This window comes from Helicoverpa zea, chromosome 15, assembly GCF_022581195.2.
Source record: "Helicoverpa zea isolate HzStark_Cry1AcR chromosome 15, ilHelZeax1.1, whole genome shotgun sequence".
Classification (NCBI taxonomy): Eukaryota; Metazoa; Arthropoda; class Insecta; order Lepidoptera; family Noctuidae; genus Helicoverpa; species Helicoverpa zea.
Window position 1 is genome coordinate 6,953,337 of NC_061466.1, and position 27,727 is coordinate 6,981,063.

A 27,727-nucleotide genomic window follows, 5' to 3' on the forward strand; every position below is an offset into this window, starting at 1 on the left:
GTGTGTCAGAAATGTGGAACCCTTACATTTTATTCTTGTGGTTACTCTACATCTGTTGCTTATTGCAACGGTTTGTACGCAAAACCGGACCGTGACGTGTTTACAGACGATTGAAAGCTCCTGTCAGGGTATCTAGGACACCGTGAGAAGAGGGTATAACTTGTTGTGATGTTGCACAATGGCTTTTTATAAATGTAATGTCGTATGAAATAAAATGAAAAATGTATATATGACGGTTTACAGACATGGTATTAATGAAATGATATCGAAAACACTACGATGGCTTTAAATATTTTCAGTTTATGTACCGACGAAGTCATAAGCCACAAATACAACACGATCAAGAAAATCAATAAATATACATTTATAAACTCCGAGAAATCCTCATCTTATATTTTTACATAATTTGAAGGCGCATTTCTTGAGGCGAAGATAAACTATTAATATTTTTATAAGATCCTTGAACTGTAGCTAAGACCAAAAGTGGAACACGGATTGAACTTTGCTGTCGAATGTACCCAAGTGGGGTAACTTTGCGACAAACTTCCAGTTAGTTTATCAGATGTTTAGGACCCCGTGTCCTAATTAAAAGCTTACCGACTCGAGTAGCTTTCATTTATTAAATGTTCAATTAAAAATTCTAAAGGAACCAAATTGAGTCTTACCATCTTTGTGTTTCCATTTTAACGCTCATTAGAAATGAAATTGCATATTTAGATTCAACGAGCAACCCGAATTTATAAAACGTTACATAATTTTATTTTGAATGTTATTTGAATTCACAAAATTATACAGTTTAGCTTATGAAAATTCGGCCGTGGAATAATTCATAGTACAAAATAACTTCAAAGGAATAAAGCGGTAAAGAAATATGGTTACTTAGGTATTACTTTATAAATTGTTATAGAGAATATTCATGTTGAACATACTGCTCATATAAGAACTTACCTACATATTAAAACGGTTTGTAAAAGGCCGCATTTTTGTGCGTGTGTTACATACTTCCCGATTATTGTATAAAAGAAACGTTTGCCATCAAAGCATCAATACTAGAAGCAAATGTACCACATTAACAACTACATACTTAGGTACTTGAAATATTCATAAAAATAAACGCTTTTGTAATAATAAAATTTAAAGTTCTATAAATATTATCCAGTGCATCTGCCACGGACAGATGCCTATTGTGCGTAAATCACACCACCTTGGGGTTTTTTGCGTCATTCGAGGGAAATAGGTAACCTATTTCTTTTAGCTCATTTGAACAACTCGTGCGGAATTATAAAACGTGTATCGTGTAGATTCAGATTATTTGCATGTTTGTTTTTTTCTGTATACTGTAAAATGAAATAAAAATATGTGCTTGTGTGTTTCGATGCTCTTTTTCACTAGGTAAGTAGGTCACATTATTTTTGATCGTCTTTTAACATTAAGGTGAAATTACAGTGAGTAGGTGATTTTGTAGTAGTAGAGTTTGTAGAGTAGAGTTACTTAAAAAAAATCTAGCAGTTTGTGGACAAAATAAGTTAAGTGTTTTATTATCCGTTGAGTTGGGAAGATAAACTTTTATTTTGTTGCTACGTAAAATCAAGGTTTATTACTCCCGCATTAACATATGCGACAAAATATAATTCGAGGCACAACTCTAGTGTGGGAATATTGCACCCGTTGCAGATTCTAAAGTTAAAGCGCTGCGTTGACATTTTCGCTGTCGCTCACGACTCAACTTATGTGTATATACATACGGTACTTCTAGACCAACCTTGTAGCTTCGCTCTTTCAAATAACTTCAAAGAAATATCAACATTACCCGTGTTGAAATAAAGCCTTTATTTGCTTTACTACTCTAAGTAATAGTCTGTGGCTGAGTTTATTTGCTTTCGACTTTGAACGTGTTTTATTTTGATATTTCTTAGGCAATGTGAACAGCGCTGTGTTTCGCTTGGTCTGCATATAACTCTTACATAAACTGCAATCTTTATTTGAGTTTATCTGAGTTGTCTCTTATTAAGAGGCAATATAGAAACCAACTATAAAATATTCATTTCGTAAAGTACATAATCTCCGTACTCTCTTTACAGCGCTTTCACACTGGTTATTATCGTTACATGTAGCAAAACTCAGAGTATACACAAACGACAAAAATCTGTTGCTCGGTTTTGAAAGTCATCTTTCGCCGAACCAAATGCTCAGAAAAATCAGCTAGAACGAAAGCGCTGTTACCACGTTATTCTATCTAGGTATATAAACTGAATCTCATATTCGAATTTTCTATGGTGTAAACCAGACTTTATATCGATCCTAAAGTATACCTCCACTGTTTCCCAAAAAAGAAATATCGAACATTGTTTTTTTTTATTTTACTCGAGCATCTAAGGCCCAAAGAAAATGCTTTACATAAATCCTAGGGCGCCTTATTTAGGTATTTTATTTATTTATTATTATTTATTCATTATAATTTATTTATCTTATTTCACAAGGTAACCATCTTATGTGCTAAGCCCCACAAAACCGTTGTAATGGTTTGACTGTGGGGTCATACGTATTTTCTGACGTTATCCCAATTTTATATGGGGTCAGTCCCGGATGTTTTTACCTTCCATACTCTTCTATCTGCCTTCATCTCACAAGTACCTACCATTATCGAAGCTACATATGTAGCTATAACCAAAATTACGTATAAGAGTTTGGTTTGAAACCTTATATAAATGATCAATTTATCGCAGGTGTGACAGCCGGCGGCGGAGGCTGGGAGCCCCTGGGGACGCCGTACTTCGACAACAGCACGAAGCGCGAGGCCACCGCCGCCGTGGGCCAGCCCGCCTATCTACACTGCAGAGTCCGCAACCTGGCTGATAGAGCGGTAAGATGTACCTTTAATTACACTCTTTGTTCGTGAAATTAATGTGTAACAATAAAATAGTATGTATTTTATACTATATCCTAATTTTGGAGAAAAATAATGATTTCTGCTATGTATTTAAGCTTAAGCTAAAAAGATGCTAGGAGATTTGAAAATCGTAGAAAAGAGTCTAACTATCTGCCAATGCTCGAGACTTTTGTGTCGATGAGAGTGAAACTACGGCCAACAAAGTATGCATTCTTTATTTCCATCATCTCAATTAAGCTATGGTGGTCACACACAATGTCATCAGCTGAACCTATTAAGAATAAAATACACAAGAGAACCATAAACTACAAAATAAAGGATAGTTTTTAGCAAGTTACTAGAAGAAATTACATCGTGAAGCAGTTGAAACCGCAAGTATCAGCTAGTTAATAAATAGTTGATACAGGTGAACTTAGTGGAAGTTTCTCCGTGGAGGAGACCAGGCAAGTGATATTACCTGGTGTACCGGTAGGCTGCCACCAAAAGTTTAATGTTGAGTATTAAACGTTAAGTGGGCGAACTTTACTGGTGCAATATGGCATTTCTGTCGCCAGAGATACTCTAAAAAATACTTAGTGCAGTTTACACAAAAATAATTTCTTCAAAAGGGGTAAAAGGATTTAAAATACAGAAATAAATACACATCTTATTTCTATATGTGAATCGTAAAAAGAACATAAAGGTTTTCGGCTCCACAAAAGCTTGTATAAAATAAACACTGCACAAAATGTTCAACATTCAGACCAAAAGAATCACTTTGTCTGAAAACGAAACATTTACAAAATCACCTCTGCGCTAAAGTTGGGCTCAGAAGTCGTTGAAACTGGGATATCTTAAAGGACAAAACCCTACAATGTACGAGATATTCCAATTGAAAAAGTTATCAGCACCGCGTTATATAATATAAGTGAATTAGAAAATGTCGAGTTTCGGTGACTGTTGATTTCATTAAACGAAGTGCTTTGTATACAAATCCATAAAGGCGGTGAAACTGATGCGTGCTAACGATAAGCAAATGTGACACTTTTATGGTTCTTTATAGGGTGTTCTGGTATCTCTGTTCAAATCAGAATCCGCAGTTTTAGGTCAAAATGAAATTGCACTGTGGTATAACGTAGTGGACTTTATCCACCACATAAGCTGTTTGGATCATCAACTTGGGTTTCCCCAAATATTTTGGGTTCATTTCTAGTTACGTATGTTACAAAGGCCACAATACCGACTGACCTCTCGCTACCCAATTAGTGAGGGATGTCACCGTACATATAGTTCTAAGCAATGTTTTCCGACTATAGTGAGACAACAAAAAATGTTTGTCAACAAAATAGCATCACGCCAGATTTTTACCAGCAAGTCGATAGTTAACGCATACTTTGCCAATTCTAACTGAAAGGCGAAGAATGATGCAAAGAACTAAAGGAATATAAATCTTTGAACATATTTAAAACAAAGATTGTGGCAAACAAAACAATAATTTCGAAAAACATCTCAAAATATAAAAGGCGATCTAATATTTTAAAGTCTCAAGTGCGGAAACGGCGCATTGATCTATCTGCATATATCCATACTTCCTACGTCTCCTTTTCCCAGAAGAACGTAGACGGGAAACTTTAGCATAAAATTGTATATTCAAACCAAAAGGCTGCATAAACAGCTCGATAGACATTAAAACTAAGAGGGAAGGATTTTACCCGCAAGTAGTTACCGCAAACGGTACTCCCCGGAGATGAAATAGATAGTATCCATCTTGCTTTACCTACTTCACAAGACGTTCACATATTCCACTATGCATTTATTTAGATTTTCACTCGTATTCATTTTATCGATACAGAGGCATCTCCGCTGGTATCCGCTTACGTTCCTATGATATACGTATGTACGTATGTATTTGATTTTCAAATTGGCTTTTATAAATTGTGGGACACATTCACTTATTCTACGAGTATATGTCGTAAAATATGCGATGATACTCGGGTCGTATTGGCTGCGGTACTTGTTCGCTTCAGACCGTAAAATACTTGAATTGAAAACTCATCTTTGCACTTGAGAAAGGCTCTGTTTAGTCACACAACAGCGCCGATTCACCGCAAGAAGCTTTGTCCATATATTCAGGCAGTCTGAAAAGCCCCGAGCCGTGCTTAACGGTCCGCGAAACAACGCTTTAAAGAAACCCTTGAGTGGATTTAAGGGTATGGCTGATCATGTACTTGAATCTAATAAACCGACTTATGTTCTGAAATTGTACCTGGTAACGTATTTAATTTAATAAATTGTGGCCATATTATGTGCCAATTTGATACATATTTTCTTCTGAACGTAACACGATTGAAAGTTGTAAAAGTTTGAAAAAATCTCATGTCTTTGGAAACTTTGTTGGCAAGTCTATCTGTAGCTGAAGTGCTGATTTGTGTCGCGTAATTAATTTCTTATATTTAGAGGCGAATCAAGTAGGTATATCAATTCCAAATTAGCCCTTTGAAAACATTTCGATTTCAGGAGTGAAATATTACGGACACAAAATTTAAAAAATATGTATAAAACCATATGAAAAATAAATTCACCACCACAATCAGTGATAACTTCACATAAGCATGTTTATCTCACTTGGCGTCCAACTCGCAATCCATAAACTGACTCGTAAAAAAATGAGCCAATTTTACTGGTTGTTGGCACCAACTTGACAAATCCGGACGTAGAGAAACTCGCGCGACTCAATATAGGGCAAGTAGGTAATGCCTGAAGCCTCGTATTTCGTTATCGCATTTGAATTTAAGATGGCGTGCTGAAAATGTACGCTCACTGCAACAGCCGTATCCCTGAGTATAGTTGCGCATTTTAAATGGTCATTTATTTTAATTAAACGCTCCCGTTACGGTCTTAACATTTTTTTTCTAAATTACTGTTCGGCGTGTCAGGTGATTTGAATATGTTGGTATGTGTGCAAGTGTTCCTAATTATTTTTTGTTATTAATGAATGTGATTATTTATTGTACGCGGTAATTCATGAAACTATTTTTTATTCTTTCTGAACTACAACCTAATCCAATCATCACAGGCTATTTTCGCATTACATGCGCAAAATCTTGTATTTAAATAATGGTGTGTAGCACTAAAGGCTTCAATATACTTCGCTTTACTGTTATATAGAAATATATTCCTAAGAAGCAGTTGCTACTTACGAATATTTCTCTCAGCGTAAACCTTAATAACATTACCATTAATAACAGGCATCAATTATAATTAATCGATTATAATGATAGAAGTTGCGTGAGCGAAGACACTGAATCATAATCAATCAAAGCCGTGAAAGCTGACCAGTATTGCGTAGTCCCTTCTGCCTTGTTAACTACCTACCTATTGCGCAGTTTTTCCAACAAATATATGGAGAAAGTACTACAGAAGACTACCTAAAAAAATAATTTTATGATGTTAAGCTATTCATACTCAATCTCACGTTTTTCATACAGAAAAATATCAATAAACCTTTTTCTGTTTCTATAGTTCGGCCATTCAGAGAATGCGTTCCTGACACGTCGCGATTGAACTGACGACGTAACTACATTCATTGATTATTGATATAATAATGTTGTTTTAATGCTCCTCAATTGTTAAAACGGTAAACAACCAGCAAAAATATTTTTATCGTAACTGCAACGCCATTGCAAAGTTACGTCGTCAGTTCAATCGCGACGTGTCAGGAACGCATTCTCTGAATGGCCGAACTATAACAATTTAATACAGTGAGTCACAAAAGTTAATTCCAAACAACGTCTCATTTGACAGCAAAACTTCAAATTCACAAAAATCACGAAAATCACAAAAGCTATTCGATGCCCCATTATAAGTTGACATCGCCCAAAGTCATTTTTATAGTCTCTGCGAGCTCAATTTAATATATTTATATCTTGAAAGATTACATTTATATTTCATACATCTGAGATAGGTCTTAAACTAAGATCTGTCATAAGCCAGTATTGCCAGATTCAATATAAAGCAATTTGGATAGCAAAAACTGTGGGATCCCAATTCCGGACGAAGTGTTAATCAAGGGGGAAACATCTGGTAACACTTAACTTCTTTGCCCCTAACAATTTGTAAGAAAGTTCGTGCACTTATTAAGCCCTAGTTCGTCCAATATCACCGCTTTTTATGGAATCATTCGGTGAAGTTTGGTTATGGTCTCACTTGGGTGCATTTGAGTACCTATCTATAAGACAAACAATACCCTGTACAAAGAACTGGATCATGAAATCTTATTTTGTACCACCTCTCGTAAGCAGGTATGCTTGGGATTATTGTAAGGGAGGAAAATTGGAAATTAAGGAAGGAAAGTTATAAACCATTTTAACTTTATCAATATGGGCAAAAAAGTAAGATGCGATCGCTAGCTAGCAAATATCACTTTTAATTAAATGTATTTTTAAAACACCTTCTTTTTACGTTCAGAAAAAAAAACATTTCAGTCTGCATAGATATCTATTTAAGTATCTATTGCATAATTTGCATCGGAGATCGAGCGCTGCAAATTGCTTTAAACTTCTCAATATAAAAAAGTCAAACAAACCGCAAAATAAATAGAGAAACTTGTTTGAAATTCTTTCTTCGTTTTAGTGCCTTCCGACCCAGCCGTCTTTTCATTAGCCAAAGTCCAATTTCTCCGTTATGTATTTCGACGAAGTGCTGATTTTAAAAGAAACGAGTTGGCATTGTGTGACTTGCCTACCTACTGGATATAAAACGTAAATAACTTGGTTTAGTACAACAGACAGTCTGTAAGCTACTTATTTAGGTTCGTTTCGAAATAACGTAGGTCTATACGCACTTTTGTTGCTCTCATTTTCTGTTTTAGTACTGTATCTTGAGCTTAAGAAGCTCCATATTGTCGACAGTTTCGGCAAGACGGCTCCTACACAATACCTAAAATGTTATATGACCTAGTTTTGAAATTTTGTACCAACAAATAAAAAACTGCATTAATCGTGTAATCAAAACTAGCATCATATCAACTTCACAAAAATAACATCAAAATCAACTGTTCGAAAAACAAAATGCATTGAAATCAACGTAACACAATAGTTGATTTTATACACTGTATGTTTCCAATTACGTTGACAAATGTATAACAAACACAGGATTAATCAATCACCAACACAAATGATATGTCCTCGCGAACCTTTTGAAATATTATCTCTTTAGTCCAATATTTATAAAGCTTCACATATTATGTAAATCCTAATAACTAAATGTCACCTTGGAAGATAAATCACTTGCCTTGACTAACATGAATGTGTACTATAAGTATTCGCCGTGGTCAGTGTTAGTGTAGCATGCATCGTATAAATATTCTTCACGTAGATATATTACTTTTTGTGGTGCAAATGAATAATATACACGTACTATGCAACATAAACTTATTATTACGAACATATAGAAAATATAAGCCTCTTTATCAAATTACAATTAAATTATATTAATAAACGAAAAAAATATACTTAATAAACTGCAAAATTGGTGATGAGCCTAATCTAGAGTTGCATTGTATGATTACGAATCTTGCTTAGCACTTTTAAAAAGATGATAAAAACAGTCATAAATCCTAAATAAATACCATATTAACATTGTTCATAAAATAAATAAAACTCCTGCAGTATGAGTTTTCCATACCGAGGGTGCGGCATTCAATGAATTCGCCCGTTGCGCTTTCCCCACTTTCCACGGGCATCGAGTAGCGGCCAGGTCGCATGCAATTTCTAATACCAATATCTTGGAACTGAAGAGTTTACGTATAATTTGCCTTTGCTCATACATAGTTATTTTAATTTATTTATACATACTTTTGTTATTTCCTCAAGTGAATGTATTGTGCGTTATGTTTCTCCATATGCTGAATTATACATGCCAATTTGACTTAAGAGGATTAAAGCAAAACTCCCTCGAAAGAAGGAATATAAATGAGGATTTATATTTGACTGCAAACATTTTTATGTATCCAGACTATTGAAAATTTACTTTACTGTACCTTTAAGGTACCTTCTATATGAAATATCGAATTCTTCTGTGCTTGTTTCAGGCGATGAATAGACCCTCTCTCGTGTATGAAGAATAGATCCACATTGTGAAGGTTCTGCTATTGTTACCATCGCACAATCTGAAGCTCTTCGCTAAATATATTCTGGGAATTGTCACCAATTTCTAGGTCAAGCCTTGAAATAAACGTGGGATTTACTAATTATTAAACGTACTTTTTGTCATTTTGAAAGGGTTTTACAGGTTCATTAAATAATACTCCTCAAATGAAGAACACCAGAAAATGTTACCTAACGAGATGCTATTGTATAAAGAACTTGGTAACTGGTATAAAAAACTCAAATTAAGATTGATAACTTTTATACGACATTCTCAATTGTCGGCAAAGTGAGTTTAAGTTTCAAAGGAGGATCAAACTTGGCCGAGGCGCGTACGGGCCAATTTCTCTCCACGAGATTGTGGAAAACAACCAAGCACTCCCAGAATAGTTTCATAATTACTCATCTTGCTCTAATTACTTAATCAGACCCGGATATCTTTCTCTGTTAATTTAATCCAAGTTATATTAACCAAGAATCTAAAATATCTACCATAGTTACACTCTGAATAATCGGGTCTAATATAATCAAATTACTAACACCAGTTTACGACAGGCAAAAATATACACTTATTAAATTAATGTATTAAAACAAAAAGTCATCAGAGTCCGCTATATAAAGTCTATCCCAGCTCAACAAAACAGCATTTAGGTCAAACGCGGTTTGAGCCGTCACAATTCACGACCGAAATTTACCTCGAATAGATTCAATATTTAATCCTCTTTTCAGAGCTCGGGTAAAAGATTAGTGAAAGACATTAAAGGTTGGCTTTCTAGTGGGAAACTATTCAGAGGAGTGGGCAATCTTCTATGTGGTTTCCGATGTGAGTGGCGCGTGAATGGTGCCCAAATTGCTAGTGAACGGCTGACTCATTCGAGCCACAGATTGCGCTGATTCACTTCACTTTACTCCACTCACAATTTTTATCTAGTGATACCATTGAGGTAAAGTGTACGTAAAGCGCGGAATGATTTGATACTATTGAGCACTGCAGAACTAACGGCACGATATTTAAAACGCAAACATCAGTCAGTGTTAGTATTATTAACACGTTAGCGACGTGCGATGTCACTCTCGTTAAAAATTACGTAAATTGTTTGGTAGATAAATGCCAGGCTCTCGAAACACAAATAAAGTCCCAATCAATTTGTCTAAACCCTCGCATGCAAAGCCCACTTACCCATTGGACAGTTAACACAATTTTGTAATTAGCGCGCTCACTAACGCAAACAACTGTAAACCAACACAATAGAGGTGAACTATTTATAGGTAAATGAAGCTCGGTAGTTCTTTAAGGTGAATTGATTGTGCTCGATTTTCAAATGAACTACGTGGTAAATTTTGTACACGAATAATCTGATCCACCGAATAACAATATATGAATAATTTTGTAAAAATAATTTGAGCCCTTGAGATAATAACTGAATATGTAGGTAGCTACTTCATTTTACTTTTTTCGTCACCTATTTACAAAAAAATGCAATATAATAAATATTGTATTCCAATTTCTCGTAAAACAGGTAAAATTGAGTTTTCGTTAAATGTGAATTACGTTTAACGAGAATTCAATTTTATGTAAAAATCTAACCCATTTTAGATTTAAATCGGTCCAAATTAAACCCATCAATCTATCAATTACAATCTGCATAACAGAGCGAGGGGAGCGACAATAACATTCCATTTTATTCGACAACGAGTTCAATCCTACTTTATCTAGGCTTGACCCATAAAAACTTTGGCGCCGCGAGAAAGAATGGTTAGGGGGTTTCCAGTTATATCCAGTTAGTTCTGTCTCCGCCACGCTTTAAACCGTGCCACGAAGAAAGTTTTAAAACCTCACAGCGAATAGTCTCGAATACAAATTCGAATGAAACTCTCGATGCGGCCACATAAAAATTGGAACGAGTCGAAACAGCTACAATTACTTTGTAGTACGAAAGCATCATAAATTAAAGCGGCTTTTTATTTTATTTTCTTTCTAATTGTTCTTAACGAATTTATCAAATTTACGCTTACGTGCCGGAAATTTATGGTGATCCAGGTCTTAGGGTACGAATTTTATAGAGCCCGAATTTGAAAGAGCTTATCGAGACTTAAGTATTCTCGGTTTACTAAAATTATTGCTGTAAAAGTTTACTTCCACCAAATTCACGTAAGTTTTATCTTGGAATAAAATTGGAATAAGGATTTTATTTGAGAACTTAAAAGTTTACAACTCGAAATTAACGAAGTCACGTAGGTACCACTTCGGGAATAAAGTTTTTGGTAAATTGGGGTATAAATAAGTTTGATAAATTAACTCTTTGCTGGCCACAAGACACAATAGCAGCTTTATTGCTATTAATGCCGCACAAAATTTTGAATTTATGAATATGAAATACTTTACTTATATTGAGAAGATAAATGGCAACTTCAACAGTACAAAAAATTATCTAGCTTTGTTCTATGAGATATACTTTAGCACCTGCTATGACGTACTTTTGAACCTCAGTTCTCACGCACTGAAGCTATCAATTTTGTTAATTATCACCCGATTCAACACATAAGCACTCTCTACGGAACCATAACATATTGTAAAGATATCAAGATAAGCGTAATCATGCGTCAATTTGTTTATTTATTGCAGCAAGTATAAACCATCAATTTATTAAGAAGATATTATGGCGCAATGCGTATGAGACACAATAGTAACGCAGTGGCCAACTGTTGTCTAAAGTTTATTGTGGAACTAGTTTACGCAAACAAGTTCAGACCCTTTCTGAAAGAACTACTTCCCGCATTCGGTTAAAAAGTAGCTTATATGTTTTTTTGATGTACAAGATATAGCACTGCCAAGTTTCATCAAAATTCAATTTGTTATTTTTGTGTTACAGAGAAACAAATATCCATACCAACTTTTGGGTTTTTCCAAGTAATAACTAAATAGCAAATCAAATATTTACAAAACATCGTATGGCCATTTAATTTCACGTACGGCCTAATTCTGCAACAGAGTACTAATTGTTTACATAACACTCGAACGGGTAAACACATAGATAGGAACAATCCCGTCTAAATATAAACATAATTTGTATTTTAATTAAACTTACACCAATTTATGTTCCAATCAGTTTGAGCGTATTAACAAAATTAATTATGGGAACCTAACTTGTATTAGAGCTAGTCCACGTAACAAGACCACAGCGGTCGTCTTCGATTCTTTACTTAGCCTATCCGCACACTGCAGACCGACACTCGGCTGACAGTTTGCCCGATGGTTGGAAAAATATACATATTTTTAACTAGCTTCCGCCAGCGGCTTCGCCCGCGTGGTGTGTAGATAAAAAGTAGCCTAGGTCTTAATCCAGGGTATCACCTATCTACATACTAAATTTTAATCAAATCGGTCCAGCCGTTTTTGCGTGATTGAATAACAAACATACATCCATACATTCTCACAAACTTTCACATTTATAATATACTAGCTTCCGTCAGCAGCTTCGCCCGCGTGGTGTGTAGATAAAAAGTAGCCTATGTCTTAATCCAGGGTATCACCTATCTACATACTAAATTTTAATCAAATCGGTCCAGCCGTTTTTGCGTGATTGAATAACAAACATACATCCATACATTCTCACAAACTTTCACATTTATAATATAAGTAGGATATAAGTAGGATGAAAATAATGAATTTAATCATGTTTTTAGTCGATCTGATACTGGTCAAATACCTTATCATTTTTATGTGCACACTCCTATACTTATCGATACATCTCCATACCTATCAAGCTTCCGATGAAAGTGTCGGCCCATTAAAAGGTCTGGTACATATGTGCGGACACTCTTAGAATGTTAGGTATAAGTACGTCGCTGTTACGTTTGAAACTTGTAGGTCAAGTTAGAAACATTCACTGACATTTCAATAAGAAGCACTAAATTACAGACGGGTAATTCGGCAATAATTTAAATTGAGAAATTCTTGCAAAGATTCTAATTTTACACTGGAATAGTTTAGTATTGAAAATGTCTTGTTTTCAAAGTAGAGTTTTGTCGAATGGAATTTATTGTTCAACTTTTAATTCAATAAATAGTTAGGAAACAACGTGACATCCGACGAAAATTGTAGACGTTTTAGTATTCACGCTATGTAGTTTTAGGCCCAAGTTCGTTGACAACATGAACATCCTTTTTTCCTTACAACAACTGTTTACTTTGAAAATTGTACGTGAAAAATAATAGTCAACAGTTGTTTAAAGGAAACTGACGTTTATGCGGGATGAGACGATGTCGGGAGGATAGGATACAAACTTTCTTGGTTTTTTGGGTGACACAAATCAGCCTTTCAGAACAAGTTATTATTCCAATTTCCTAAAATAGGTATGTTATTATCACCAGGTATCCTGGATCCGCAAACGTGACCTCCACATCCTCACTGTGGGAGTGCACACTTACAGCAGCGACGCGCGATTTGCCGCGCTTCACGCTGACGGCTCTGATGAGTGGACGCTCCGAGTTGCTCCGGCGCAGCCGCGCGACTCCGGCGCGTACGAGTGTCAAGTGTCTACGGAGCCTAAGATCAGCCTGTCGTTTCGACTTACTGTTGTTGGTGAGTTTTGTTACACCTAAAATGTTTAATATTAAATGATATGTATTGTGTATTACATAAATATACGACACATTCAATATAGTTAATGAGAAACAAGAACCGAACTCTTCTAATTCTTTACTACGATGTAGGATTTGGTCAAAGAATTTTATCTCCCCTGTGTTGTGGCTACACCTTTGTTAAACATTGTTGTGGTCAGTATTTTTGAGCAATTCATGTCTGGTTGTTTACTTTGACCATTGTATTAAAGCGTGCTCTATTTAGCAAAGGAACTGACGCCAGGGCCAGTAAATCGATTCAGCGGCGATGCCAAGACTCCGATGTCCGAACAATGTTTGTAAAACTTGCAAACGTTTAAACGAGCCAAGACAGCAAAATCTTACGCAACAAATACAAACATTTTCCACCATTAATTAAAATTAATTTAATTGCAAACTGAACGTTGTAAAGAGACAAAGTTTAACAATAAAAAACCGCGAAGTTTTAACAAAAAGGCGCATCCGCTTTTATTATGCAACTGAACTTGCAAACTGTAATTGGCAAAAGCCACAAATGAACAGTTCCATTGAAAACTGTAAACACAACGTTCAGGCTATGTAAACTTCAATGTAATTAATATTTAACAAGCCTTATTTATTATAACCATGTTGCTGCAATTATTATTTTAGTAATATTTACATAAAACATGAATTTACCCTGATGATGGATGATTTTTTAATTGTCTTGCTATTATTACAATTTTATAATGGATCAAAGACCACGTTCCTGAAACAGACCCGTAAAAACATTGTAAATATTCCAATTTTAATAGCTTTTATAGGTAATTGTCATCATCGATTCTTCCTGTGCATTATCGTCATCAAAGAGCTTGTGGTATTTATACCGTTTTGTTGTCAACAGTTTCAAAAGCGGAGATACTGTCGGGACCAGAGCTGTTCGTCAGAGCGGGATCGGACATCAATCTTACTTGCGTGGCGAAATACGCCCCAGACCCGCCGAGGTAACTAATGTGAAAAATCTAGACTACCCAGCACTACACATTAAAAATGGAGATAAATTGCTAGACAATTCTTTGTTTATTTTATGTACGCCCTTTATTTTGTTCACTACTTTTATTTGTTGAAAGATGAAACTTCATATTTCTCGCTTTCAAAAGCTCTATCTACATGTTTTTTTTAAATTAAGTTTCATTTTTTGAACACATTGTTTTTGATTTCAAATGAATATTTACGCAAACACGCTTGATTGTATTTTAGTTTTAGCGCGTATTTATTCCATTGTCAAACAAAACGATCTTTACTACAATAAATTCTTGATAAAAGCCCGAAAGTAAAATCATTTTCACTTTAAAAGCGGAAACTTTTTGTAAGGCTTATAAAGGAAATGGAAAAGGTGCTATATTCTTACTTGGAACGGGCAGAAAGACCACCCATGAAAATGTGGGTTGCCAACATAAAAAACGAGGAAGTGAGAAATAACTCTCGAGTGGGACTTTTGTGTCAGCGTACGTGACAAATGTGTAATGAGACCATCTTGTTCAGTTAGATCATATTGCCCGCACTCGCCTTCTACAAAAGTATCACATTTTTGGCCAGCTCGCCGACATCATATTTTAGAGCTTGCAACTTACTAGCTCACTCTGATGACACACAGATTTTTTATGTTGCCTACTAACTTAAATGAAATTCGTGAAACAAAACATTTTTGAACCGAGCGGTAATAAAAGCCATATCTTTCACATAAACAAGAACAAAATTCGATCCGTTTTTAAAAATGGTTCGTACGTAAATGAATTACGTATGTTGGAAAAACAAATACGGCTGAAAAATAATACAGGCGACAAAAATTGGATGTACGTTATTGATGTTTGCGGTTGTGTAACTCGGAATAAATACCCGGCACACAAATCGTTGCGGTGTGAATAGGCGACCCCGCCTTCCACCTTACGATCTTATAATGGAAGTGTGTTATCGTGTAGGCACCTTTTCACACCGCACCGTGCCTATATATTTAGTGTTCGCATCCATAAACATGATAAGCTTATTTTCAGATAAAAGGGTCGGCTGAGGTCCCTAAGTGAGGTATTCTTTAGCTATCAACGTTTAATGGAGGCCTATGTCTGAGATCTATCGAAGGATCTCCAATTTGAATATTGATACGGTGATACGCTCCACGTGGACAGATGTCGTTTTTTATTCAAATGTTTCCAACTATTTATGGACTCTATCTGATCTTTTAACTCTGCTTTTATATCTTTTACGTATTGATTTTTTATTTAGTTCGTTCGAATCCAAACCAGTATTTTTATTCTTTCTCTCAAAGTGACTGCGGTCCGATGTTCGTATCGTATAGAGTATCCCAGCATTCAAGCGGCACAATTTACCGGTTAACAGTAATTTATCGCAAAGGAATAAATAAATAATTATTTTTGGAGCGAACGTATCTCCTTTATGAGTCTCTTTATACATAATCAGAATATTTTAAACGTCAGACCCGAACCCAGATTGGGAGGAATACGTTTTTATATTCCGACATCGCGCGCTCAATAACAGATTGACTGATTACGGTAGGTCAGCTTTTTTTAACATTCCTGGGCTAAATTGCAGCTATAACTTTCTCTTCCTCCCGCATACGTTCACCCAAATGGTTTTTACAGTTAGTTTATTGACCGTGTGACATTCGAAAGGGGAACATGACCAATACGCGTCAAATGTATTTCTAGTAGCTGGAACAATGTGACCCAAGTAAACTGCTTATTAAACTGAAATTACGGACTTAAACTATGAAACACATCCTTCAATGTAATGAATAGCCGTGTGACGTCAAATAACATGTAATTAGTTCGCCAAAGGTGTAGGGTTTGTATACACAATCAACACGAAACTTTGACTTTCGTGTTTGACTTTGAATTATTAGACAAATTATAGTTGTATTTGCCTGCTTTGAACATGACGGATGCGTTCCTAATTATGAAGACTTGATATGTTTTTTGGAAAAATTAATTAGTGCCAGTGACCGTTTGATTTTCGCAAATAATAATGAAAAAATCTGATATAAATATTTACTTTAGAATACCTACTTTTTATTTAAGAATTTAGAAACTTACATTTTAAAAATAAAATAAAACCAAAGTGCCGATTTAAATTCTATACAAACCAAAGAGGCGTAAAGCAATAAATATTAAAATACATTTTGTATGGAGACCTCAAATGCTCCCTTGATATGAGATCGTGTCGTGAATAGAAATGTTATTCTCATTCTGTGACGTCACAGACGCACGACTAAACCTTACAATGTGGTCACCACTTATTCGACATCAGATGAGATTTTGTGATACAGAATCAAATTCAACTTCAATGCTTTGAAAAACATTTTGATTTTAATGTGATTGAAAATCTTTTATATGAAATAAAATGAAAATAGTCAACTTTATTTTGTTTGTTTCTTGTAGAAATCTTTCTTTTGAGTGCTTTTTTGCGATCTGTGACTTTGATTTGTTTTTATTTGAACATTGTTGTTTAACTGTCAGTGTTAATTAATTAATGTATTACATGAATGGTTTTCTGATAAAAATAACTAACAGGCCTTTCAAAATGTTTAATTTGGATTATATACAATCTCGATCTTTTAACGAGAATCATGATAAAATAAAAAACTTTGTTTCTATCGTAAAACAAAGGATTTACACTACACGAAAAGGGAATTTGAAAATGTATAAACGCATTCACGAAATTGTCGCCTTAAATCTGCAATTTATGCATCTACAGAACATTTGCAGCAAAGTAAGCCAACTACAAAAGGCGGTTAGCTCACCATTCAAATCGTCTTTATCACTTGCTTTTCGAAACGAAATAATAAACCGTTGAATCTACAAATACTTTTCATGCTCCATTTAACATTGTTCCTTAATATGCTGTGATGATCTCCTTGTTTTACACCTCGGTTTCGTATGCACGCAAATAAAAAGTATCAAAAACGCTAATTAGAATATTTTATTTTCTTTAGAGCTCATGTCTAAATGACAGTCATAGGTTCGATTGATAGCAAAATTAAGCAATACGAGGTGCGGTCAGTCCGTAGATGTGTGACCATCTTGTCATAATAAGTTGCTCCATGATTCATTCATATTTTTGAGAAAAAAATGTGGTATATGAATAAAACTTTGCACCTGCCACTGCTATTTCTCCACCACCTAAAGGTAGACTGGGAGAAAACGCCTAAGGCGTTAAGTCCGCCATTGTACAAAATGTGCATAAATAAATAAATAAATATGTATAATTTGTCGTGCAAATAATAACGACCTCTAATTTTATCTAGTTTCATCTACTGGTATCGAGGCGAGCAAGTAGTGAACTATGCTCAGCGCGGAGGGATCAGCGTGGAGACAGAACAACGGACGAGAACCAGTCGTCTGCTGATCGCACGAGCTGCGCCACACGACTCGGGGAACTATACTTGTGCACCGAGCAGTTCGGGTAAGAAAAACTTATCTTTAATAAAATACTTCAGTTTATTTTTTATAATCTATTTCTACAATGTACACACTATACATATATACAAACTTAAACTACTTATCTTTATACAAAACTAAAAAATTTATTTAAGTTTATTTTTTTTATTTTTAGATCAGCAACAGACGAAACACGTAAGAATGACGTTATAAAAAAAGGGAACACAATGTGCTCTCCCAATTACGGGGTTTCTATTTTTGTAAATGTTTTGGCTGATACAAACCAGAAAGTTTGTAGCAAAAAAGACATCATGATTGACATTGGGTTATTTTCGTAGGCATCTGCAACGACCGTAAAAGCGTAGCAAATGCCTACGAAAAGCGTAGTACATGCCTACGAAAAGCGTAGCAAATACAAATTACGTAAAGCGTGGCATTTACTCCTACGCTATAAGCCTACTTATTACAATACCGGTTGCTAAATTGATAAAATATCAGTTATGAACCCGTTAGATATATGGAACGTCAATTTTAATCAATTACAGAAAAATAACAGATTTTTCTCGAAGACTGAATCATTACTTTAATTTTATTTTCTCTTAAAGTACATCATATTTTAATAAAGTAAGCGCAGACAAATGGTCTCATATAATCTGTTAAGCCACAAAAAAACCGAGACATTTCACTTGGAGGCCTGAGCGACGATAACGTTATTATCCCTAACATTACTTTTATTAGATAACATGGTATTAACTAGGTTTATGAAAACCCCAAATTACGGCATATGGCTAACTATGAGTAAATATAATTACTTCTAAAATTACAAGGGGCACAAACACGGTAATGTTTGAACTGAGAAATGGGGCGCACGCATAAATTTTATAACTGATTAAAGTCGGGGAACGGGTCAATATTTCATTGTTATGACTATCGATTTTCCCCTCATTATCGAAAGGATCAACTGTTTATTATGGCGTGTTAATTATTTAGTTTATTTAGAACCTATATTTAAATGATAGAATCCTAAAATGTAATTAATTTTTACCCGATTGACTTGCTAAACATTTAAACCAATTAATTATTAGAGCCTTTTGTGGCATATGTATGTAGTTCTCTAATTAAATTCGCAAAAGTTATAGTTGGTTGAATTCAATACCACAAATCATTCGATACTGTTTAAATTATTTAGCAATCATATTTCTACGCATTTAACAAATTAAAACGAAATCATTGCTCCTTCATAAAAAATAATGAGTCAACTTTCAATTTTGATAATAACATGAATATTTACTACAAAATTATCTTCAAATTAAGTAATTAGAAGCCCATAACAGTGCAACTGGCGTAAGACGAGATGCACGTATTCTTTCTATTCACGAGAGGGCAACTTTAGTGCGTAATTTTCATAATTGGCGAGTGCAACCGAATGCAATCAAAGCTATGATTTTTCTCTTTTTTGCAGAAGAAGAATTAGGAACAACAAAATTTATACTTAATCCCTCTAAGGCCGAACAATATCAGTAATGTGCTTTCTTACAAACATAGTATTTGTACAATACTAATAAAATGCTAACTGATATTGAAAATATCCAACATTATTACAAATTAATCCCGGATTTCGATTAACCGATATAAAAAGTACTGTCTCCGCTTCAATCTATATCTAGCATACAATATACATTGAATCCCTCATTTCCTCTGAAATGAAAGCCGTGAGCGGAACGCGGAACAATACCAACTCACAGATTGCCGTATTCAGTACCTCCATATTAAAATTATTCATTACAAGGATTTGCTGCAAACTGCCTTGTAATTATTCCAGTCTGGATTCTTACAAAGTACCTCAACATTATTGCTATGTGCCACAATTACCCACACGACTACTAAATGCTGCCAACTTTTTAATTGACGCCGTTTAATGGCACTGAAAGAACTCAATGTTTGATGTTCTTTGAATGTCTAAAAATATTTCGCTAACAATTTAAATGCTTTGTGGGAAATTGCAGTATTTATATGTGATTACAGTGCAGTATACAATTAACATATTAAAGTGTTCATATTTCTAGGTTAATGCATTACTAGCGTTAAACTGTAATATAATAAAATTACTTTAAATGTAGGCTGGTTGTGTGTATGCGAGGACATTTGGAAATCTATATACGTTCTAGGTTGCAAGCGGCTTGAATGTTTTCTTCGATATCATCCTAAGTTATAAACTTAGAACTTACAGTAAAAATGTATACAAATAATTATTTAATTTTGTTTCTAAAAGTAGCTCTTGGAAATATTACTTCTAGTAGTATTCATATTCAGTGTAATAATGTAGTATGTAATTGATTTTTCGAAGGTTTAGGCTCGATTCAATAAACAATTTATTGTTACTTCTTTATTCAGTCTGACCTACATAAACACGTTTAATGAGGACGTCACGGAAAATTATATACTTCGCTGAAACTATGTTTTAATCAGCTATACAAAGGGCTCGAAATTGTTGATTCTTCAATTATTTTTATATTTATACGATTTAATTTGTTACCAATGTATTCGCATATTCAGAAGAATGATGTCTAAATAATATTAGCGAATATAGTTTTGTTAAGGTTCCAAATTAATGCTACGACGCTTCACGTAACCGCAATTTCGGAGAACCTTTAAGATACCCCTTGTATCATTTGTGAGCAATCAGGGGTACCCGAGATTAATCGATAACGGGACGTGACATTAGATAGCGTGATTAATGACACAACTTTGTTATACAGAGTCGGCGTCGGTGATAGTCCACGTGCTGAGCGGCGAGCGGCCGGCGGCCATGCAGAGCTCGGGGTCCTCGCCGCCTTGCCTCAACCGGGCCATCCTGGTCACTCTCACCACGCTGACGACCCTGCGCCAGCCCCGGCCGGCCCTGCTCGTCGCCCTCCCCGTCGCCGCGCACTACGTCACCATCCCAACACTACTCATCACGTTTGTCTTCGCCAACGCGCTCCTCAAGCTCCTCGCCAAGTCTACAAGACCCCACATCGAACCCACGCCTTCAAGATGACCTACTAGTGCAAACACAACTTCCCACACGTTTTAAACTATGGAAGTATTTTATATGATTGAGTGAAAATGCGAATCTGTGTTGGACCTTCTCATTACGGTATCTGAATTGAACGTATTTAAAATACAACGATAAAAATATAGACACTAATGTTTCCTGTGAGGTAATTTTAAGGCGATAAATCAATAGCGTATGGTCAATTTTTAAAATGATATCTATTATTGTTTGTAAATCTCTAAATTTCTATTTTATCTGTAAAAGACCAGAGGTTTTAGTAATTGCGATAAATAACGACCGAAGAGATTAATGTGAAACGCATGAGATAATCCTTGTGATGATTTATCCAAAGCTGGATCTCCTTTGTTCTCACAGCTAACTACGTTCGTCGTCTTAATCCGGTGCCGAGATTACAAGCAAATCGATTTCGTTAGTCCAATACTGGAATATAGCGAGATTCAATCGTAGCGGCAAGCTTATCTATGCGTAACGTATATCTAAGCCGCTGGTTGCTCTCTTTGCCACGTTATTTGCGTTCGATCAGCTTGAACTAACAGCGCCTGAACTATATGCGTTACAACCTACTATTGCCAGTATCTAAATTAATTGAACCTTTTCTTAGGAAATGACAGACTTCGTGAAAAGAACTTAAGAGAAATATGAAATTGAGAACTTTTTGGACACGGTTTAAATTCATTAGGACAAAAGTTTTTCTCAATTCATTCCTTTTCATTATATTTATTTATTTCGTTACTTAACAAGGCTATCATACTTTCTTATATTTCATTTTGTTGTACCTATCGCAAACGTCTTATGAAATAATTGTGACTAAATCTCTATCATGATCGTGTAAATACCACTAAAACTATTTTATGTTTTCTTTCTTTAACGACCGCTTTGAGTTGAGTCAAGTCGTTTTGTACGAGTACAATGCAAGAAGACAACGCATAAGTTGCAACTGAAATAAAACAAAAAGTTGCTCTGAATAAAACCTGCTTTAGTGCCTACAGGCTAGACGTTATCCCAAGGAATGGCTCAATTTTCCAACAATTTCATCTCCAACGATGCAACTAAATTGACTTGATTTCTCAGCCACCAAGACCCCATTTTACCTCTCTTTCCACGAAAGTTCCAAGAATTTATGGAAGTCGTTAATCTTGGCTTTGCAATGAGCTTTTCGACGTTTCTTAACATCAAGCAGCTTAGACATATGCTATTCAAATCTCTGGATCCTTACTTACTTACCAAGCTTATTGCCGTACTCACTATCCCACAAAATAGACAAGTACTTACCGAGATCCCGAATGAAATTCTCTTGACATTTAAACAACAAACGGCGCATACTTTTTAAATTCGCCTGACTTTTTCACATTTCACAGTCTTACTCTGGAATAGAATTACGCAATCAAAGTTTAAAATTAGGGTTGCTTTACTGAGCAAAATAAAAGGCATCGTCCCGAAAGTTGTTTGGAGTGACAGCAAGAAACAAATTAGGTACCTAAGGTATCATTCGTTTCGAGTTCATTTCATGTAGCGAATCTGGCAAATTGCTACTAAACATTGCTCTCAGCCAGTTTTGTTTTTATTCTGTGCGTTTTCCCTTACTTATGTTGACAGTACGAACACAATATTATGACTTCTCAGTAAGGAAGGGTGTACTCGGGGTCGTTTTGCTACTTTGTCAATAAAATCTCTGTTACTTTGTAGATAATTACAACTGTTTAAAACTAAAGTAAAATGCTTGTCAAAGGCAAGTTTAAATTGTATAAAATGTTAATTTTATCTAGATGATTTATAGACATTGGCTATTGTACCTTTGTATTTAAAGATTTAATAAATGAAATCATGTTTAAATAAGGTTTAGATCGTATGTTGTACATAATAGCTGATCAATTGTAAATACTTGACGATGTAAATAAATTGACTAAATGTTATGTTTGTAATGTCTTGACAGCCAAAAATACATTTTATGTATTCAGATTACTTTGGCAACGGTTTCCAACGTCGCCATCTTTAACAAGTAGATAACAAAAGGGTTGTGTAATAAACTATCAAATTGTAGAAGTATTTAAATATGTTACCTAACGATTTATAAGAATACAGAACATAGAAATAAAACCGATGAGGAATATTATGCGTATCATTATAACTGACGTAAATTCAACCCTTATTAATCAAGGACGTAATTACTAGTTAGTACTACCATCGAACACTTCTGACAAGCTATTTTTATAGGATTATATTAATTCGTAAATTAATTCTGTTGAAGTGTCGAGAAATAAACTCAGCTAAGATCACCAACAAAAAAATCTGTAAAAAGAATTCATTGAAGCGAGTTAAGGACAAAAAATTTCATTGTATTAAGTAATGCGGCCGTGGAAGTAGGGCAGAAAGATGAAGACAAAATTGAGGAAAGGGGATAACGGACCGAAACCGAGCGTATCTAAATGAAAGGAAACAGTGGGAGCGGGGTATTTGGGTCCTATCGCACGCAGATACGCGTATGGGTTACCACTCGGGTCTTAGTCCACTTGATGTATGTGCAAGGGTTGCTACCGTCATATTATCGAGAATATTTCCGTCTTAAGATTCCATATCTGAGCACAGAACACGATATTTTACGATTCCTCTCGACAGAATTATTTACTTACGTCTTTGAGAAGTATAAATGTGAATTAATGGTCTTTCGGTTTTATAGCATTCATTCATTGTATGCTTTTATTTCCAAGTACCTTGAGTACATTTACTGTTAATAAAAATGTATGTGTTGGTGATAAAATCGATGGTACGTCAAGGGCAGTATAAACGGCTATTCTTTTCAGACTTTTCGAAATATACAAATTGTTCTGTAGAAAGTATTGGAGTCTATTGCAATATTTTCTCTTTTGTAGTTACTGCAAACTTAAAGCCAAAACTACCATCATTAAAACAGGTAACTTTATGAATAACTGTTAGTTACAGAAAAGGTTCTTGATTTTCCAATCGATTGCACTTTCTAGAGAGACGATCGGTAATAAACTATTGGGTTCATTAAACCAAGATAAAGACAATTTATCAAGTCAACGAGAAGGGTTGGGAGATCGAAAAGTCAAATATATTTTGGTCATAGAGGTGTGTTGTCGATATCAAAACCGTAATAATAGAAACTATTGGAATAAAAAAAATAAGTTGTACCCTAAATAATTGCAAACTGCATCTAGACAGATTGTGACCATAGTACACAAATCTTCATTATTACCTCAAAGGGACAAGTGTCATAATATTTCAGCACATAATTAGGTACTTACCTACTTATATAAAAGGAAGCAAAATATAAAAAGCAACAAACACCCAACTACTTACAATATTATTTATTAACTGAAATCATAAGGTTAACAACAACAAAAAATAGACATTAAAATAAAGCAACCTTTTTACAAACTTTACTTTGATTCTCTGAATAACGTCTAATTAGCGTTGTTTTTATAATGAAGATTCTTTCAATATTTTTTATGTATCTTTAAGGAAATTGTCTGTCGAAAGATTTATCCATTTTTAATTCTAAGATATTTTACTAGTCCTGGAAATATAATTTTAGATGGTTAACAGTTCCAATGATCAGTTGTGGAAAATAAATCTATATTTTCTTTTAATCTTTACCATGTCCCATGTGCCCCGATCGCACCAATGTTAACCCCATCGTTAACCCAATGGCTTAACACTTTAGCACCTCCGCCACAACTCTTTACGTAACCATGAAATTGTTCTCAGGGGAAAAGTTATACGAACATTTCTCAAATTGTTTATCCCATTAGATAAATTGAAGAAGATGCCGCGATATATAATAAATACAATATTCTTTATTGCAATAGTACGATTACACGGTCTTATCGCTAGACAACCTTTGGATGGTGGAATCGAAAAGAAAAATCTTCACCTACTCTCTATGAATATATCTTCTTTTCTCCATCTTTTCCTGCTTAACCAGTTGCGTCTCATTGCAAAAGAAGAATTTTATGGTTTCAACAACATTAAAACTGCAAACACTTGTAAACTAATGGTGGCACATAAAGAAGTTAATGCACATAAATTCCGTATTAATTATGCGCGAGACTCATTAACCTCGCTTGCGCTTTTATTACAATATACATAATAATAATTCACACGTTTTCATTACCTGCTACGAGAAACGGTGTGAATGTGAGTATACGAGCTGCAGTTATGAACACTTTATACATCTATTTATACTTCCGTACGAAGCTCACAATGTGACGTGTAAGATATCAAATCTCTTTGTGTAATTGACATTACGGCGGATAGACGGCGATTGCTTCGTGGGAAATATCGATATTCCGGCGCACTCCGACCGCTGAGCCCGAAATAATTGGATTACAACTAAACAGTGACGTATGTGATATTTGGTTGAATTCCATTTCACGTAGAACACCTACTTCGTATTCAAGACCGTAATAACCGAATTTTGTAATCAAGAATAAAATCGTGACCTATTTTGGAGTTATTACCTGACTCAATCACGTCTACGAAAGCTTCCCTGAAAGGTTCTTTATCAAAATTCTATCCCTACTCGATCATTTAATTAATATAGGCTTGGAGTACAAAATAGCCATTATATAATATATTTCGGTTTGATACGAGTGTACACGACGGTATTACGTGTTCATTCAATCATGCGTGTGGGACCCACGCTTTATTGAAAGGGTTGTTTTATTTTCTTTTCCAAAGAGACTTCCGAATTTATCTTTTTAAAACCTTTTTTGCCTTTCACAAAATAAGCAGAAGGTGGACCTTTAGATGGAGTTCAATGAAGAGACTATTTACTAAAAACGTACTGAATGTTTATTATGTGATTGTGAAGAAACGGACTGATGTATTTGCGTAACTCACTTACATTTACGATGTATTTTCGGTAACAATGCTTTACTTAAAAATAAATGTTGTGGATTGAAAATATCCTGCTGAAAGTTGCATGATTCTAGAACCCAGCTCGTAATTTCTAGGAAAAAATGTCGCCCAAAAATCCCTTCTATCCGTATAAAATTCACTTTCACAAGATTGCCAACCAAATCACATTCGCGGGATATCGTGGCGTCATTGGAAATTCTATTTAATATACATAATCCCATCGTCCTTAATGCAGGAACACTCGGTCAAGGTCACCAACATCGCCAGTCGAGCACAGACGACGAGCCGCTCAATTATTAAATGTCTTGTGTTACAAACACTCTATTACCGTCCGTCTTGAAGCGCCTTAAGGGAATACTCAGAATAATCAATAACTGCAAACGCTGACATTACCACGTATACTTTATAATTTAATGCGGTTGCGACTGCAAATATAATTATCATAACACATCCATTAAAAAGTCCAAACCTTTTATAAATACAAACAAAAATGATTGAGCACGAACAACAAGCCAACTGATTGTATTAATGCAACACCGCTTTATCATACAATTTATTGCGACTACATAATGAAAACAAATGCCATATATCATTTTAACAACACTCACTTTCATATCAACAATAATAAATCTTTTGTACGTGTAATTACTTCAGGATGTTAGTAGTTAACAAAACAAGTGAAAACGTAAAGTTCTCAAAATCAACAATACGAGTTGGATGCTTGTTATCTTAGTTGTATTGAAATATTAACGGGAACCGTTTAATTCAATTGTTCCGAGACGGTACATAATATCTACAAACAAATGAACTCGCCTATTCACTTGTTTATACATAGATAACAAGCCTTGACTTCAGCAGAGATAAATTGGCTTTCGTTTTTTATTATGTCAGTCTATTTTTATGGGATGTGAGTGGTGTTACTCAGAGATGCAAAGGGACATCTCCGCGCATACATCCCATATATTGTAAGGTTGGAACAAACACCGTTCCCTTTACCCGTAACAATACCAGGAAAAGGGTTATGCTATATTTTGACCGTATGATGCTATATTTTTCACATGACTACTCTTTATACCCAGCGCGTTTTTTGTATTTTATATCAAAAAATAGTTCCACTTAATTTGTTATGTACCCTGTTATTCACCGCAGACACTTTCCTTGAATTGGGCATCTTATCTACGTTAACTGTGATAAAACTTTATTAATTTACAACTTTCGTATTATTTCCACAAGTGACAAAATATAGTTACTTGTACTACGAAGTAATAAAGAGTAATATTGAATTTTTCTTCGTAACGTTCTCCAGCGTAATTCAAGGGTTCGCGATCTCCTTGGAAACGAGCAGGCGTAGACATTACGTATTTAATTAATAACGGATATGTCTCATATTGTTTGATATTAAGCCTCCTACCTCCCGCCCTCACCCACCTGATCCTTAGAACAAATTATTTTGGAGCAAAAGAGTAGGAATATATAATAATATGTTACCTATATTACCTACTTTGATAATGTTCTTTCGTCGTAGTATTTTGTGGTGTTCTTTTTGCTGAACAGTTAATTCCTGCATTAAAATTAAATATTCTTGAAACTTTGATTTCATTTTACTTACATTAAGACTTTATTTCACATACTTTTTAATTTGAAGTCTTGAAAACCAAGTCACGTTTAGTTCACTAACAGCTTTATACACTACAGTGTGACCGTTATTTAGGTTAAACGCAGTGATTTAGATAGAGGG

General features: G+C 34.9%; 1 protein-coding gene across 1 annotated transcript in view; it reads left to right on the plus strand.

Moving 5' to 3' along the window:
- The window catches only part of LOC124637072 (hemicentin-2-like), a 39,935-nt gene extending 16,717 nt beyond the window's left edge, over positions 1-23,218 (plus strand). Inside the window, exons 3-7 of the mRNA XM_047173392.1 lie at positions 2,727-2,863; positions 13,390-13,600; positions 14,501-14,600; positions 17,918-18,075; positions 20,810-23,218. Of these exons, the coding sequence (XP_047029348.1) occupies positions 2,727-2,863; positions 13,390-13,600; positions 14,501-14,600; positions 17,918-18,075; positions 20,810-21,090 (887 nt within the window). The 3' untranslated portion in view covers positions 21,091-23,218. The remainder of the gene's footprint in view (positions 1-2,726; positions 2,864-13,389; positions 13,601-14,500; positions 14,601-17,917; positions 18,076-20,809) is intronic.
- Positions 23,219-27,727: the final 4,509 nt, after the last annotated feature.